General features: G+C 43.0%; 1 protein-coding gene across 1 annotated transcript in view; it reads right to left on the bottom strand.

Moving 5' to 3' along the window:
• COL4A5 (collagen type IV alpha 5 chain) overlaps positions 1–10828 on the bottom strand; it is a 79997-nt gene extending 69169 nt beyond the window's left edge. Inside the window, exon 1 of the mRNA XM_054388600.1 lies at positions 10739–10828. Coding sequence (XP_054244575.1) covers positions 10739–10828 — 90 coding nt within the window. The remainder of the gene's footprint in view (positions 1–10738) is intronic.
• Positions 10829–12889: the final 2061 nt, after the last annotated feature.

Raw genomic sequence — 12889 nt, 5'->3', positions numbered from 1 at the left:
AAATTCCTAAAGCTGGTAACAGTCAGATACTTAATGGGAGCTCCCAGCTGCTTTTTCAGGAACTCACACACTTAACTTCAGCAGATCAAGAGCAGCCCTCAGTGTTAGCCCCTTGAGCTCATCTACTAACGCACTGGCTACGTGCTAGCAATGGCTCAGGTGCTTCATTTCAAGGCGCACCTTGCTATCAAAAACTTTATGCTATAGCAATATGAAGGGTCACAATAGTAAATTCCCATAGACTGTTTCACATGGGCAAAGCAAAAGGAGCCCCAAATGTACTTTATTGCCTTTAATATGCTGAAAGATCTCCAAAGATAGTGCCAATAGAGAACTGTATCTAGTGACATTCATCTTGGAATTAGAGACTTAAACTTGACTAGAAGAAACACTTAATTTCCTTACACTGGAGAAATATCTAGAGGCTATACATTGCATTATCCTGATAATCATTACATTGGGTTTGCATTGATCACCACTACATAGAAAGCATGACCTGGGAATTCAGTCAGTTGTTAGAGACGTCAGAACCCAAGACAAAGGACTAAATAAAAAGGATTTTTTTTTTAAGTGCTAACACTGTATCAGTAGCAGGAAAAGCAAAGTAAGTCTGACAAGTGCTAGAGAAAAGAGCAGAGGGAAAGGCACTTTGAAACAAATGTAAACAGAAGCTGATGTCTAAGCATTTATACTAATCTGCTCTGTATTTTGTCTCTATTACCCCCAGACCATCAAAAGATATTTTACTAAGAAACAGTTATAATGGAGTATTCCTCCTGAGAGATTCAGTAATAAAAATATTTCAGCAGAATGATGCGCATATAAAATATGTACCATGTAAAGTATGTGCTTTAGTAAAGAAATTGAAACGTGTAACCCAAATACTCATTTTTCACGTTAGAGACACCATCCACTTAGAATTTGTCACACTTTGCTGATTTTCAGTGGATGTTGTATGAGTACTATTTGCTTTGGGAAGAGAGAAAGTCTTCAGCAGTACCACTGATCCTCTCCTTGCTTTGACACATGCAAATTGAATTATTGCTTTCTCCAATGACTGATTTATTCACTTGCTCTCTAGAGTAGCAAGTAAATAATAGCTAACCTAAAGTATCTTGTTAAGGTGATTCTCTGACCTGGTCTGAAGATGTCAGCAAGATGTCTTCCTTGCAGAATTGCACTAGAACACTTGGTTTAGGAGTAGGCAAGGAGAGCACACACATGGTTCCAATGCCCCAGCACAACAGAGCGAGGAGATCCACTCAAAGGAAATAGCCCTCAAATATTACTAAAACTCCAAGTGCAGTTCAGTCTGAAGCTTGACAGGAGTAAGAAACAGCCCCTGGCATTTGTACACATTCCAAACCAGAAAGTCACTTTCTCTAAGGGAAAGTATTCCCTGAGGCACCCTGTTTTAGGGAGTATACCATCTCCCACAAGTGTTATTTGGAGTTGAACATATGCCAAGAAAATAACCTGTTGCAAGTTTGGGATATATGCTCTGCGTCCTGCAGCAATCAGTAAGCTAATTACAAGCACTTACTATGGAGCTTTTAGCAAAATCAACACACTTCTGCTGTCAAGACAAAAAAAAAAAAAAAAAAAAAAAAAATCACTGAAAAGCTTAAAATGAAGTCCAGGACAATACATTCACAGTGATCCATCCTCTTACTGATGCTAAATACTTTGGCTTAGTCTGTTCGTTTAAAAGAAGAAAAAAAACCCCATTGCTGCCACCACTGGCTGTGCTGTTACTCCACAACTACTACTGTAGCGTATCAGCAGTTTAAGGTTCTTTAAAGAGACCTGTTGAATTGTTCTCCCTCAGGTACATTATGTTGATATTCTAAAAATACATTTTCTGAGCATGACTAGACCTGTCAACAAGCATTCTCATTCGAGCCTGAAGTTAAGGGATTTTTTAGGTTCACTTAGGATACAAAAATTCATACTTTAGTTGTAGATGTTTTAACACTTTGTTACTGCTATTGCTTTAAGAGACTAAAAGCTTGCAGAACATGAAAGACTTTTGTGCCTGTGCAGCATGTATGTAGGAGTGCCACCAATTCTATTGCCAAGAAGTTTCCATAGACATTTTGGATCAGAAACTAAGGGACACTGCATAGACATTTTCCCTTCAATCAAAAAGCATAAAACACCCACCTACCCAAATACCAACTTCTGTAGTGATGTTTTCCCTGTGCATCTGGGCAGACTCTGGGCACAGGCTTCTAGAGATTTTTTAGGACATTACTTTCCCCTTTAAGAAAAGGGGAAATTAATACAGGAAGTTAAGCTGGCTATCAAAACAGTAACTTTTCTTCTCTAGATTTTCTCCTTATTGATTTATATATTTAATGACTTAAAAAGTAAGTTTTGCAGAAACCTCAAAGTTATTCCTCATATCAGCGACTGGAGGAAAAAAAGAGACACAAGAAGTCCAATGTAAGTTTTCACTTCTCAGCACGGTGAGGAAGCTTCCTTTCCTTTCTGAATACCTTTGCCCTTTTAAAGTTCAATATATGAAAGAAGTGTTCTCAAACTAATTCAGAGTATTTTCTCTGTGTAAGTCAATTCATAATCTGAATCACAGCTAGAAGTTACTTTGCCTTTCAGAAACAGTGGCTTCTGCTGTCATTCTGTAAAAAGACTGGTTCAGAGAAAGTTGACTCCAGAAAAAAAAAAATCAGTGCCCCATAAAAAGGATTATTTTCAAATGGGTTTTAAACTGAGTTCATAATCTCCTTCACCCAAACATTGTTTTGCAACAGCGTTTCTTGTCAGGAAATCAAATTTCCTGGGACCTGAAGGCTTGTCTAGCCTTGCCTGCAGGTCACATTAGCTTTCATTGCTTTAAGTAAAGCCATTTAACTGTTGTTTTTAATAACTGCTAGTTTAACTCGAGGTGTAAAAATTGCAGTTAATTGCCCAGGGTGGTCATTTTCTTGCTCTCTTAGCAGAAACTTGCAAGAAAAGCAAGGTTTGTTTCTGAAGAATCAACACTGTTGTTGTAGGCAAAGAGTGATGCTATAAAGAGTCTCTTTATCAGTTATCAATATATTTCTTCCTTAATGAAAGAACATTAGCCTTCATTGCTAACAAGGTAGAGACAAAAAGAAAAATAAAGATCAAATGCAAGGTTTGAATTAACAGTTGAAATATTTTAAAGTACTGAAGAAATAGCAAGAAGGTCAGGATATATCAAGTTATTACTCTTCATTTTCCTAGTTTGGCTAAAACAACTGGAAAAGAACAAGAGTATGACTACTAGAAAACAAAACAAAACAGTGCTTGGAGTAAAGGTGAATATATAGACTCAGAAGTTTTCAACACAGAGATGAGAAACACTGCCAGCAAAATGTCTAAAGTTAACTTGTTCAGCAACAGGTAGTTATTAGAACAATGGGACTTAAGTCCATAGTTGAATAAAAAAAAAAGTGCATCTGGGCATTGGTCTTAAGTAGATCTGTATTCCAGGTCACCATGTTTACATTACACTGTTTCAACTAGTATAACAAAGTAGGAAACATAAGTGACATCTTTCTAGATTAAGACAGCAAAGCAGAAAACTCCTACTATAAGAACAGCACGAAGGAGTCCATAAACAAGGGAAAAAAGGCTGCCAGCCTATAGCATCCCAGGCTCACATATTTTCAGAGGCTCTCAAGTAGAACAAGTAACAGGGTAGAAAGGGATGACATGTTCCCAGGTCAGAAAGTAGTAATGAAATCCAGACAACTGATTGTTCTAAATACTTTATCAGTGACATGAAACATCAAAACCTATCACTGTTAACACATTTAGGAATTTTTTCCTAAGTTTTGTGTTGCAAGAAAAACCTCAGTTATGTTATCCTGTCCTGTTCACAGAAAGACACACATTACATTTTACATATTAAATACAACATACTGATGCATGTTACTAGTGCACATCTGTTTATAAGACACCTAATTTGTATTCAAGAAGGTGCTACAAGATGAACAGAAGGCTTTGACTTTCCAGCCACATAACCACCAGTTATAGATGTCATACAAATAACTGGTTATAAAATATGAAAGGCACCATCTCTGACACCATCTACAAGCTTCTGCCCTTCCACTCAATGCTGACAACCTGCAACAGTACTTGAAGTTCCTGAAAGTCTACGAAATAGGATTCTGTCAAAAAACCCCACACAACAACACTGTTAATAGGTGGTAAGCTTTGCCTTTCTCAGTACAAACATTGAGAACTTGCTTCACTTTAGCACTCTGGTTGCCAAACAAAGCCAACTTTTATGTTTAGCACATGAACTAGCCCAGTTAAAAGGTAAAGGCAGTTAGTCAAACTGAAAACTAAGCTAGGAAAACTGCTTAATTTTCTATGTAGAAGTACTAAAACCTATTATAACTAACATTGCTTACAGTAGTAGTTTCTAAAACACCGAGATGAAAGGCCTCTATCAAGCTTTACCCTTCTTACAAACTGCTTTACAGTCTCAGGCTTTTAAATGAAGCCATTCCAACATCGCTTCAGACTCACTTGAGAGGCATGGCAAGTAGCAAGCGGAGCTATCAGCAGAGTCTCACTTTACCTCATGCAAGATGCCCAAACAGACCAGAGAGCCTTTAAGTTCTTCTACCAGAGCCAGTACGATGATCTACCATAACACATCTCCAAAAACAACAAAAATGTTAGAGACAATTATTACAGTAGAGAAAGAGATGGAGAGAGGTGAAAAATCTCAGGTTTAATACCAGTGAGGCACCTTGACAGAAACCAAGGATTTCCTCAATGCTCACATTTCCTTCTAAAGAAGGGGTGTCTACCACATACCTCAGTTGCAACTAAGGGTTGTAAGTCTGGTTTCTAAAAGCATCCCAATTCCCTAGGAAGCCATACAGCACAAACACCTTTCACCAAATTAATGGTGTGGTTTACAACTAAGACCCCCCCTTGATAACAACGAAGGTCAGTCCTAAAATTAGACACTTTCCAACATGCTTAATATGTTGCAGCAGAAAGTCCCAACAGATAGACACTAGTAAAAATACTGACTAGTCTGTTTTCAGCCAGGGAAGTGAATGGAGCTCTGCTTATCTCAGGAGGGAAAGCAGCGGTTTCAGCAGAGCTGCAGTAGCAGAGCTTATCTAGCATACAGTGGGGTCATATTAGACTGCAGAAGAATTTTGCAGGCCTAGCTATATGCCTCAATAAAGACCATAATTTTATAGGAAACAATTACTTTACTTGTGGTTCTAGTTCTAGTCTCTTCTAGAGCCAGAGACTGAAATTCAACTCTGACATTTTAATTCTCTACAGAGATTAGATAAAATAAACAGAATACAGATGAGACTAAACTATTTTCCTTCCCCCCCCCAAACTGGAGGAGACAAAGACAGAGATGCAATAACTACATCTTGAAGGCTACCGCCTCCAAGTCAGATGAAATCCATAGCTTTAGAATCAATCACCCCTTCCTCAACTCCTAACACATACTTCAGGAGAACTACCTCATTGACAATATTGCCACTACAATTTACTGTTCTTTTGTTATATCATAGCAGAATAATACACATACAAACACACTGCATGAGACAACCTCCAAACCTGAATTTCTGAATGCTGCTGTGCTGACAGCTTAAGAGATGAGTTCTCGGCTAGTAGAACTAAAAAAAGCATTCAAGTAAATATGAACCTAACTCACAACTGAACTACACAATTATGATCATTTTTTGACTACAGGATATTTAAGTTGACTTAAGGTACACCCGAGAGCACAACTGTACTCATAATTTTAAACTTACAGGATAATTCAGACTGGAGGAGACCTTGGGAGGTGTTTTAGTTCAGCTTCTAACTGAGATCATGGCAATAGAGATGCAGAGTTTTGTGAGAGTTGCACAATATCAAAGCCTTTTGATATTACAGGTTTTGATAAATTACAGGTTAGGTTCTTTTAGAGGGAGAGAGACTAAATCATTAACAAGTCAAAAATAAAATGATCATTTGTGAGATACAGCTTTACAATTATCTAATTGTACAATATCCACCTCTCCTAAAATTAGATCACATCCTCTAGTTTTTGCTTCTTGCTCCTCCTCACAAATTCTCCAAGTAGGAGTTAAGCTCTGCAAGAAAGACTTGAAACAACTGTGAAGCAATTCTTAAAAATACCATTAGAATTCTTTTTTATATTAGGGCTCTTTCCTCTCCAGCTCAGCTATGTTTATTCTGTTGATAATTTCACGTTACACTGAAGCTTTTCCTCCACATACCACACTCTTCACAATTTCATAACAAGGATGCTCAGCACATTCCTTTTTTTCTTAAGTTCCACTGTACCAGTGACATTTCATCAGGTTTAATTACATTGCTCACCTTTTACAGAAGGGTAAAAGATGATGCATTAAGGATCTTTAAAATTATACTAGCACTTGATCTTTTGATCAAGTTTTAGTTTAGGTACTCCTGAGAAGAGATGACAAAGAGCAGAGAGTCAGCATCAGATAGTCAAACACTGCACATAGCAAGAACTTAAAAGTGTTTTTTTATACTGAGTCCATACAGCCTTATAAAACAGATAAGCAAACATGGTCTTCATTCAAAGCAACTTGTTGGCTACCACCATCACGCAGAGGCTGCTCTCCACTCACACAATACTATTCCTACAACATTTGAGTTATCTAGGTATCTTACGTGGTCATATCAGCAGAGAGTTTACACAACCAATGCAATTAGAGAAGGAAGAAGTATTTAAATCTAAGGGAATGAAAGGTAGAGAGGCACAATGCATTTTCACTCTATGTGAGGAAGAGCTGTCTCAGTTCACTTTGCCCCAGAGAAAAAAATATGTACATTAGATTCATTGTGATGTTCTTACTGATTTCAGTTGTTTCGTAACATAGAAAGAGTTTCTGCATGTTTTATTAAAACCAAGAGCAACTGACTACATTACAGTAAGTTTTATTGCTTATTTATAGCAGAAAAAGGTAATTGTGTAAATTTACATTTGCTGTTAAATAAATTAAGACTTGGTCTTAGTGTTTCCCTTTCTACTTTAAATAAGGCTAAATGACTCAGTTAATTCCTTTTGATGAACAGATGAATTAATTCATGACCAGAAAAATTAAACCCTAAGCATTTTCATTTAACTATCAGGCTATTTCCACCAGGTAGAAAAACTAAGATACATAATGATTTTGTATGCATAGTTAAAAAAAAACCTGTTATGGTCCAAACGGCCCTGACACTGGGTTTCACTCAGGATTCCCTTGATTTGCATTTTAGTATGTGCCAAATCTAACCCTGAAATACAACTTTTACTACACTACTTCAGCTAAGAGCCATGAAAGGCCAGAAGTAAAGCACATGACAAATGACAAGTTACAAGCAAGAGGGCTTGATCCTTGATGTTATGAAGCTGCAAGAGTCTTGTGCATGACTAATCAAGACACATCCACGGAATTTCAGGATGAAATACTTTTTGAATCCTTAAAGACAGCATCCATTTCTTTCTGCTTCTACAGATCTGGCTTTCATAACTAGAAAGAGTCACAGCCAGTTATGAAATGGGAAATAATGGTAACAGCCACCACTAATGTCACAAAATGTTTAGGACAAGAGAAGCAGATGACTTAAGTTACAAATTAACCATATTAATCAAATTGTAATTAATGATATGGTAGCATGTATTCACATACATCGTAACATCTGAAAGAAGAAGAAGAAAAAAAAGAATCTCAGTGGAACTTAGAGAACTTCCATGAATGACACATTAAGCACAAAACAATACCTATCTTGCCAGCCTGCCTCACCATATTTGAACAACTGTTCACATCCCTACACTTTCAGTCAAACTGGAGTTCTAATAGAAGGCAAAGAAACACAAGGCAGAGTACTCCATTTTTAATAACGTTTGGTATGACAGTCTATTTTCACTCTAAAAACTTAGGCTTCAGCTACAAGGGAAACTTTTTTCAGTATAAACCAACAGACAGTCACTAACTTGAAGTGAGTTTCATAGACCAGCACAATTCAAGAATCTAGTCCATCTATGTTCATTAATTAGGTTTCACACTCAATATCTGCAATGGCTTTTCTCTAACATGGTGCAAGTGCAAACCTGCCAGGAGAGGAAAAAAAATTCTGCTTCTAAGAAGAGCTCATTGGCTAATACATGTATGCAGATTCATGTAAAAACCACCAGGGCACTCGAGCAAGAATACTGTCCCCTAACACACAAAGTCCTCATACCCTCTGATGAAGGCATACAACAAATAAGTACCATTTTTTACAACAGAACTTCAAATCGCTTCACACCATGACTACACCATCTCTCATTTCATTTATTCTCCCACTCTGAAACAAGATCATTTTCAGACTCCCAGCTACCTTTGCAGTGTTCAGCAGTAGTCACACATTTCATTCTATATCAAGCCTGCACAGGAGTGCATAGCATGAGCCATATACTACTCACCAAATTCAGATGAAAGGCTATGGAAACCCAGTAATAAAACCTGAACAATTAAATTCACCCTTGAGCATAAAGTTTTTACATTTACTTTTTTTTAATGAGTTACTGGGATTTCTTTATGATGCCCGTGTTGGCAGATGACTCTCATTTATGTTCTGTCACCTTGTAACTGCTCATATAGCCTACATACGTCTTGAAAAATGTGGAGCAAAGGTATGACTTTTGCATTTGAAATGTGTATTACAAGGCTGACAAACAAATTTATCATTTACCAGAATGACTGGAACTCATCCGTCCAGATTAATCCTCCTGGGGAAAGGGGGAAGGATTCTAACAAAAGGTCCCAGAACAAAATTCACAGAACAGAAAATGCTATAGTGTTAATTTAATCCCTTCTGAAAATGAGGGGAAAAAAAAATTAGCACCATTTAGTATTACCATTTCATGAGATTCAAGGACATCCAAACACCAAACTAGTGAGAAACTGTTAGACCCTTACAACAGTGTCAGTGGGACTTGGATAGGCTGGAACAGAAGTGTCTCTCTCTTTCCCCAACCCCCACCAGCCTTTGGGCCTTCAGTTACTCTTATCTCACTGTGGGTAGTAAATCCTCAGGGGCACGCGTTCTAAGAGAGGCTGTAGCACAAAGTGTGTTAAGAACCTGGAATGCCACTATTGTCTTTCCTCCTTTTTTCAAGTCTCCTAAGGCAGAGGGCTGCCTACATGGACAGCCCAGCACAGTCCCTTTTTTCCTGGGCACCCACCAACTGCACACAAGGAACTCTGCTCCAGTGCTTTCCTGAAGGGGCCACATTTATGCACACAAACCTACCCATCTTCAACCCCCATCTACTGAAACAGTGAAGTCCTGTAGATGGAACTGACTAGATTCTTCTTTGGGGGTGAGGGGTTATGGCAGTAGCTTGGGGCAAGGTGGCACTCCACAGTGCAGTAAAACTAGGATTATATGATGAAGACAAATAGCTCTCCACATCAGTAAGCACTGGTGGCACACTACCATCACTTACACTTGAGTACACACCTGGGCATGGTAAGAAGGAGGGGTAGAAGAGGAAGAGAGTATGCTACAGCTGGTCTTTGCTTTTTGGAAAGGCAGATGAAAGGTCTTATAAAGTTTCATTGTGAAGGAATGTACTTCAAAGGAGAGTTCAAGACAAGCAGATTTTGTCAGCTCTAACTACAGGAGGGGAGGTAGCAGAAAGGTTTTCTACACCTATTACTGTAGCATCTTATGATTTTTCAGCCAGAGAGTAATCCTAAACAACAGAACTTCAGATTCATTTTTATTTCCAAGCAAATTCAGAAAGTTAACAGAGAAAGGAATTGTCAAAATCTGAAGTTAACCCATGTTAAAGTATAGCCTTTTAGTCAATTTCACCACTTGTTCACAGCTGAAGGTCTTAGGCGAGCACCTTGAAAGAAGAAGCCCCTCTCTCCTCTCAGTTCCCACGCCCAGCCACTCCATGGAAGCTGAGATCGCATCCCTTTCCCAAAGGGAGAAAACAAAACTCTTTCCCAGGCCACCTACTGTGCACCCTCTGCAGCACTGCACACTCCTGCCACCTCCGTCAGCATCTCAGCTCGGGTTTAAACGAGCAGAGCGACAACCCTCAGGAAACCCAAACCACAGTCTGAGACACCGTGCTCCGGCAAACCATGCCCGCAAACCTCGGCTCCCTGCCACGTCCAGGTGCGACTTACAGATGCAGGTGAGGGCTCCCTGGCAAGAGCTCAGACACCTCCTCACGCAGGTCCTTTGGGAGGGAAGGCAGGGGGAGATTTCCCCTCCTTTGTCCTGGTGGAACAGTGGATTCAGAGCACACACAAAGCTCGTCCGGGTTTCCCCCGCTCGCACTCACGCTCCCTCCTGCCTCCCCGCAGCCGCCAGCGAAACTAGACGTGCCAGCGGCACAGGGGTACGGCGAAAAGCCGGCCCGACGCCGTTAGCCCCGAGGAGCCCGGGTACTGGGCGGGCTCTGCCCGGAGCGAGACCACTCGAGAGCCGCCGGCACCTGAGGGCAGCGCGGCCAGAGCCGCTCCCTCGCACGGCCGGCCCCCGCCCGCCCGGCTCCTGTCACGGGCCGCGGCCCGCTGCGGCCCCTTCAGCCCCAGCGCGGCCCCCCAGGAGCCCGCCCTCAAGGAAACCCGGTTTTGAAGCGGATCGAAAGCTGGTCCCGAGGCTTTGCGCTGCCGCCGCGCCCGGCAGGGACAGCAGCAGTGGGCAGCGACTGAAGAGAACAAGGAGGGCGCTCAGCACTCACCGCCGCCACTGCCTCCTCCGGCCCCCAGCACCCCAACAGCAGCATCAGGCAGCCGGCAGCTAGGCTGCGCCTCCGCCACCGCGGCTCCATCCCGCCGGCTCAGGAGCTCCGGGGCTAACCCTGCGACGCGGGCATAGCCCACCGGGGCAGCGCGGCTCCCTCCAGGCGGCTCCCGCCGGCCGCCCCGATGCCTCTACCCACCCCTCTGCCGCACTTGCCCGCTTCACCCGGCTCAAGTCCTCCCGGGACTACTTGCCCACAGTATTCATCCGCACCATGGGCGGGCGGGTGGCAGACGGCGGAGGGTGCGCGAGTAGCGTGTGTGGGGCAAGAGTGCGTTGCCACCCCGCTTTAAGGGGGGCTATGATTCTTCGCTGCCTCCCTTCCCCTTGGGCACCGGGGTTTTGTCAGCTCGAAGGGCGGGCGCCTGCTTCTCCCCGCCCCGCATCCCCGCTGGGTGGGAGCCGCTAGACCCCGGACTATTTTCTGCAGCGGAAGCACTTTGGTGTGTGAGAACATAGCGGGGGAGCCCCCTATCAGGTCGGGTCGCACCTCAGGAGGGGCGGGCGGCGGGGCGCGGGGTTGCGAGGGGCGCCCGCCGTGGCTCGCCCGGCTCAGTGCCGCCCCGCCCCGTTCTGATCAGGTGCGACGCCGCTGCGAAGAACCGCGCAAACTTTCTGCCCGGGCACGCTCTGGCACGGCGCGCACCGGCGCGGGGAGTGGAAAGCGACGGGCGCCTGGAGGGGGCTGGCGCGCCGTAGGGCAGCCTCAGGAAGCGAGCGGTAACCATCCCCGAGGCCAGCCTGGGTGAGGTACCCTCGGTCCTCCGTCGTAGCAGGGGAAGGAACCACGGAGCTGAGCGGTGGCCGCGCAGGGGGCCTGCCCACCCGCTCCGAGGGACGGCGCCGGGCCCTCCTTTTCCTCTGGCGGCGCGGAGTCCCTGCAGCTGCTTGAAGCATGGGCCGTACCCGAGCCCCTGCCCCGCTGGCCGCGGGATACGCAGGGTGAGTGCTGGGGCGCGGCGGCCCCCTCCCCGTGGTAGTCCCCAGCCCCGGCCCGCTGGCGGTGACTCTCCGTTTTCTCTGCCCGCAGGGTGCTACTGCTGCTGCTCCTCTGCCTGAGCGCGGAGCTGGCGAGTGGGGTAAGTGTGCAGGTCCCGGCCGCGCCTGTGACTCCCCGGAGGTGCCCAGACAAACGTGTCGGAGTTTGGGCTTCATTCGGCCAGGAAACAAAGACCTCCCATGCCCCTCGGGAAGATAGAGGGGTTTTCTTTAGTTGCCCTACACCTCTGCTTGCAGAGTTCTGTGCCTTTTGTCTGTTCGGATTTGGTTAGTTTTTGCAGAGTTCGCTGGGGTAAAAGTATTCAGTGGAACAGCGTTCTGTGTCTGAAGGGATGAGCAGCATCTCTCTCCTTGCAGCCTTCCCTTCTTTGTAGCCTCCTCTCAAATGCTTCTGTCACAAGCTGACCCATTAGATTCTAGCTAGATCCAACCCAGAATACCTCATAACTAAGTAAAAGTGATGTGAGAAATTAAAGGATTAAGCTGTTAAGTGCCATATCAAGCTTCATGACTATGAATTAATGTGTTTTCTATTCCAAGTTGGCATACAGAGCCATGATTTTATGATCTGTCAATCTGACGATTTTATGACATAGACACATTTTTTTCCTCTTGCTGTTCCTAATTAATGTTTAAACAGATTAGTAGGGGATCACAGGCTTTAAAAATGTTCCTAAATTTTCTTTTTTTTTTTTGAGTGTAGTAATAGATTTTCTGCAACTAGGGTGCCAAACTTGTTAGCCCATTCGACTACAGTGAGTAAAAGAGCCCTTTGCAAAATCTGTAGCCTAAACTGGTGTACAGTCGGCAGTCAAAAAAACCCTCTTTGCTGCATTGTGATGTAAATTGAGACAGTACAATAATCTTTCTGATCTGGATTTTATATAGCACATAAGCAACAATGAATTAATGGGAGTAGTTAGTATTACATGTTTTAAGCATGTTTATTTTAATTCAACTTCGAACAGACTCCTAACAAAGTCAGTTACAACATGGGTTTTTGGTTTGTCAGACAGTGTTTTTCTACTAATTTTCTACTCTTTTGATTAAAATCTTAAGGATTTAGACCCTTCCTGTGCAAGTGGGAAGG

Source organism: Indicator indicator, chromosome 17, assembly GCF_027791375.1.
Source record: "Indicator indicator isolate 239-I01 chromosome 17, UM_Iind_1.1, whole genome shotgun sequence".
In the NCBI taxonomy this organism is placed as follows: domain Eukaryota; kingdom Metazoa; phylum Chordata; class Aves; order Piciformes; family Indicatoridae; genus Indicator; species Indicator indicator.
This window is presented reverse-complemented; position numbering and strand designations above follow the sequence as displayed.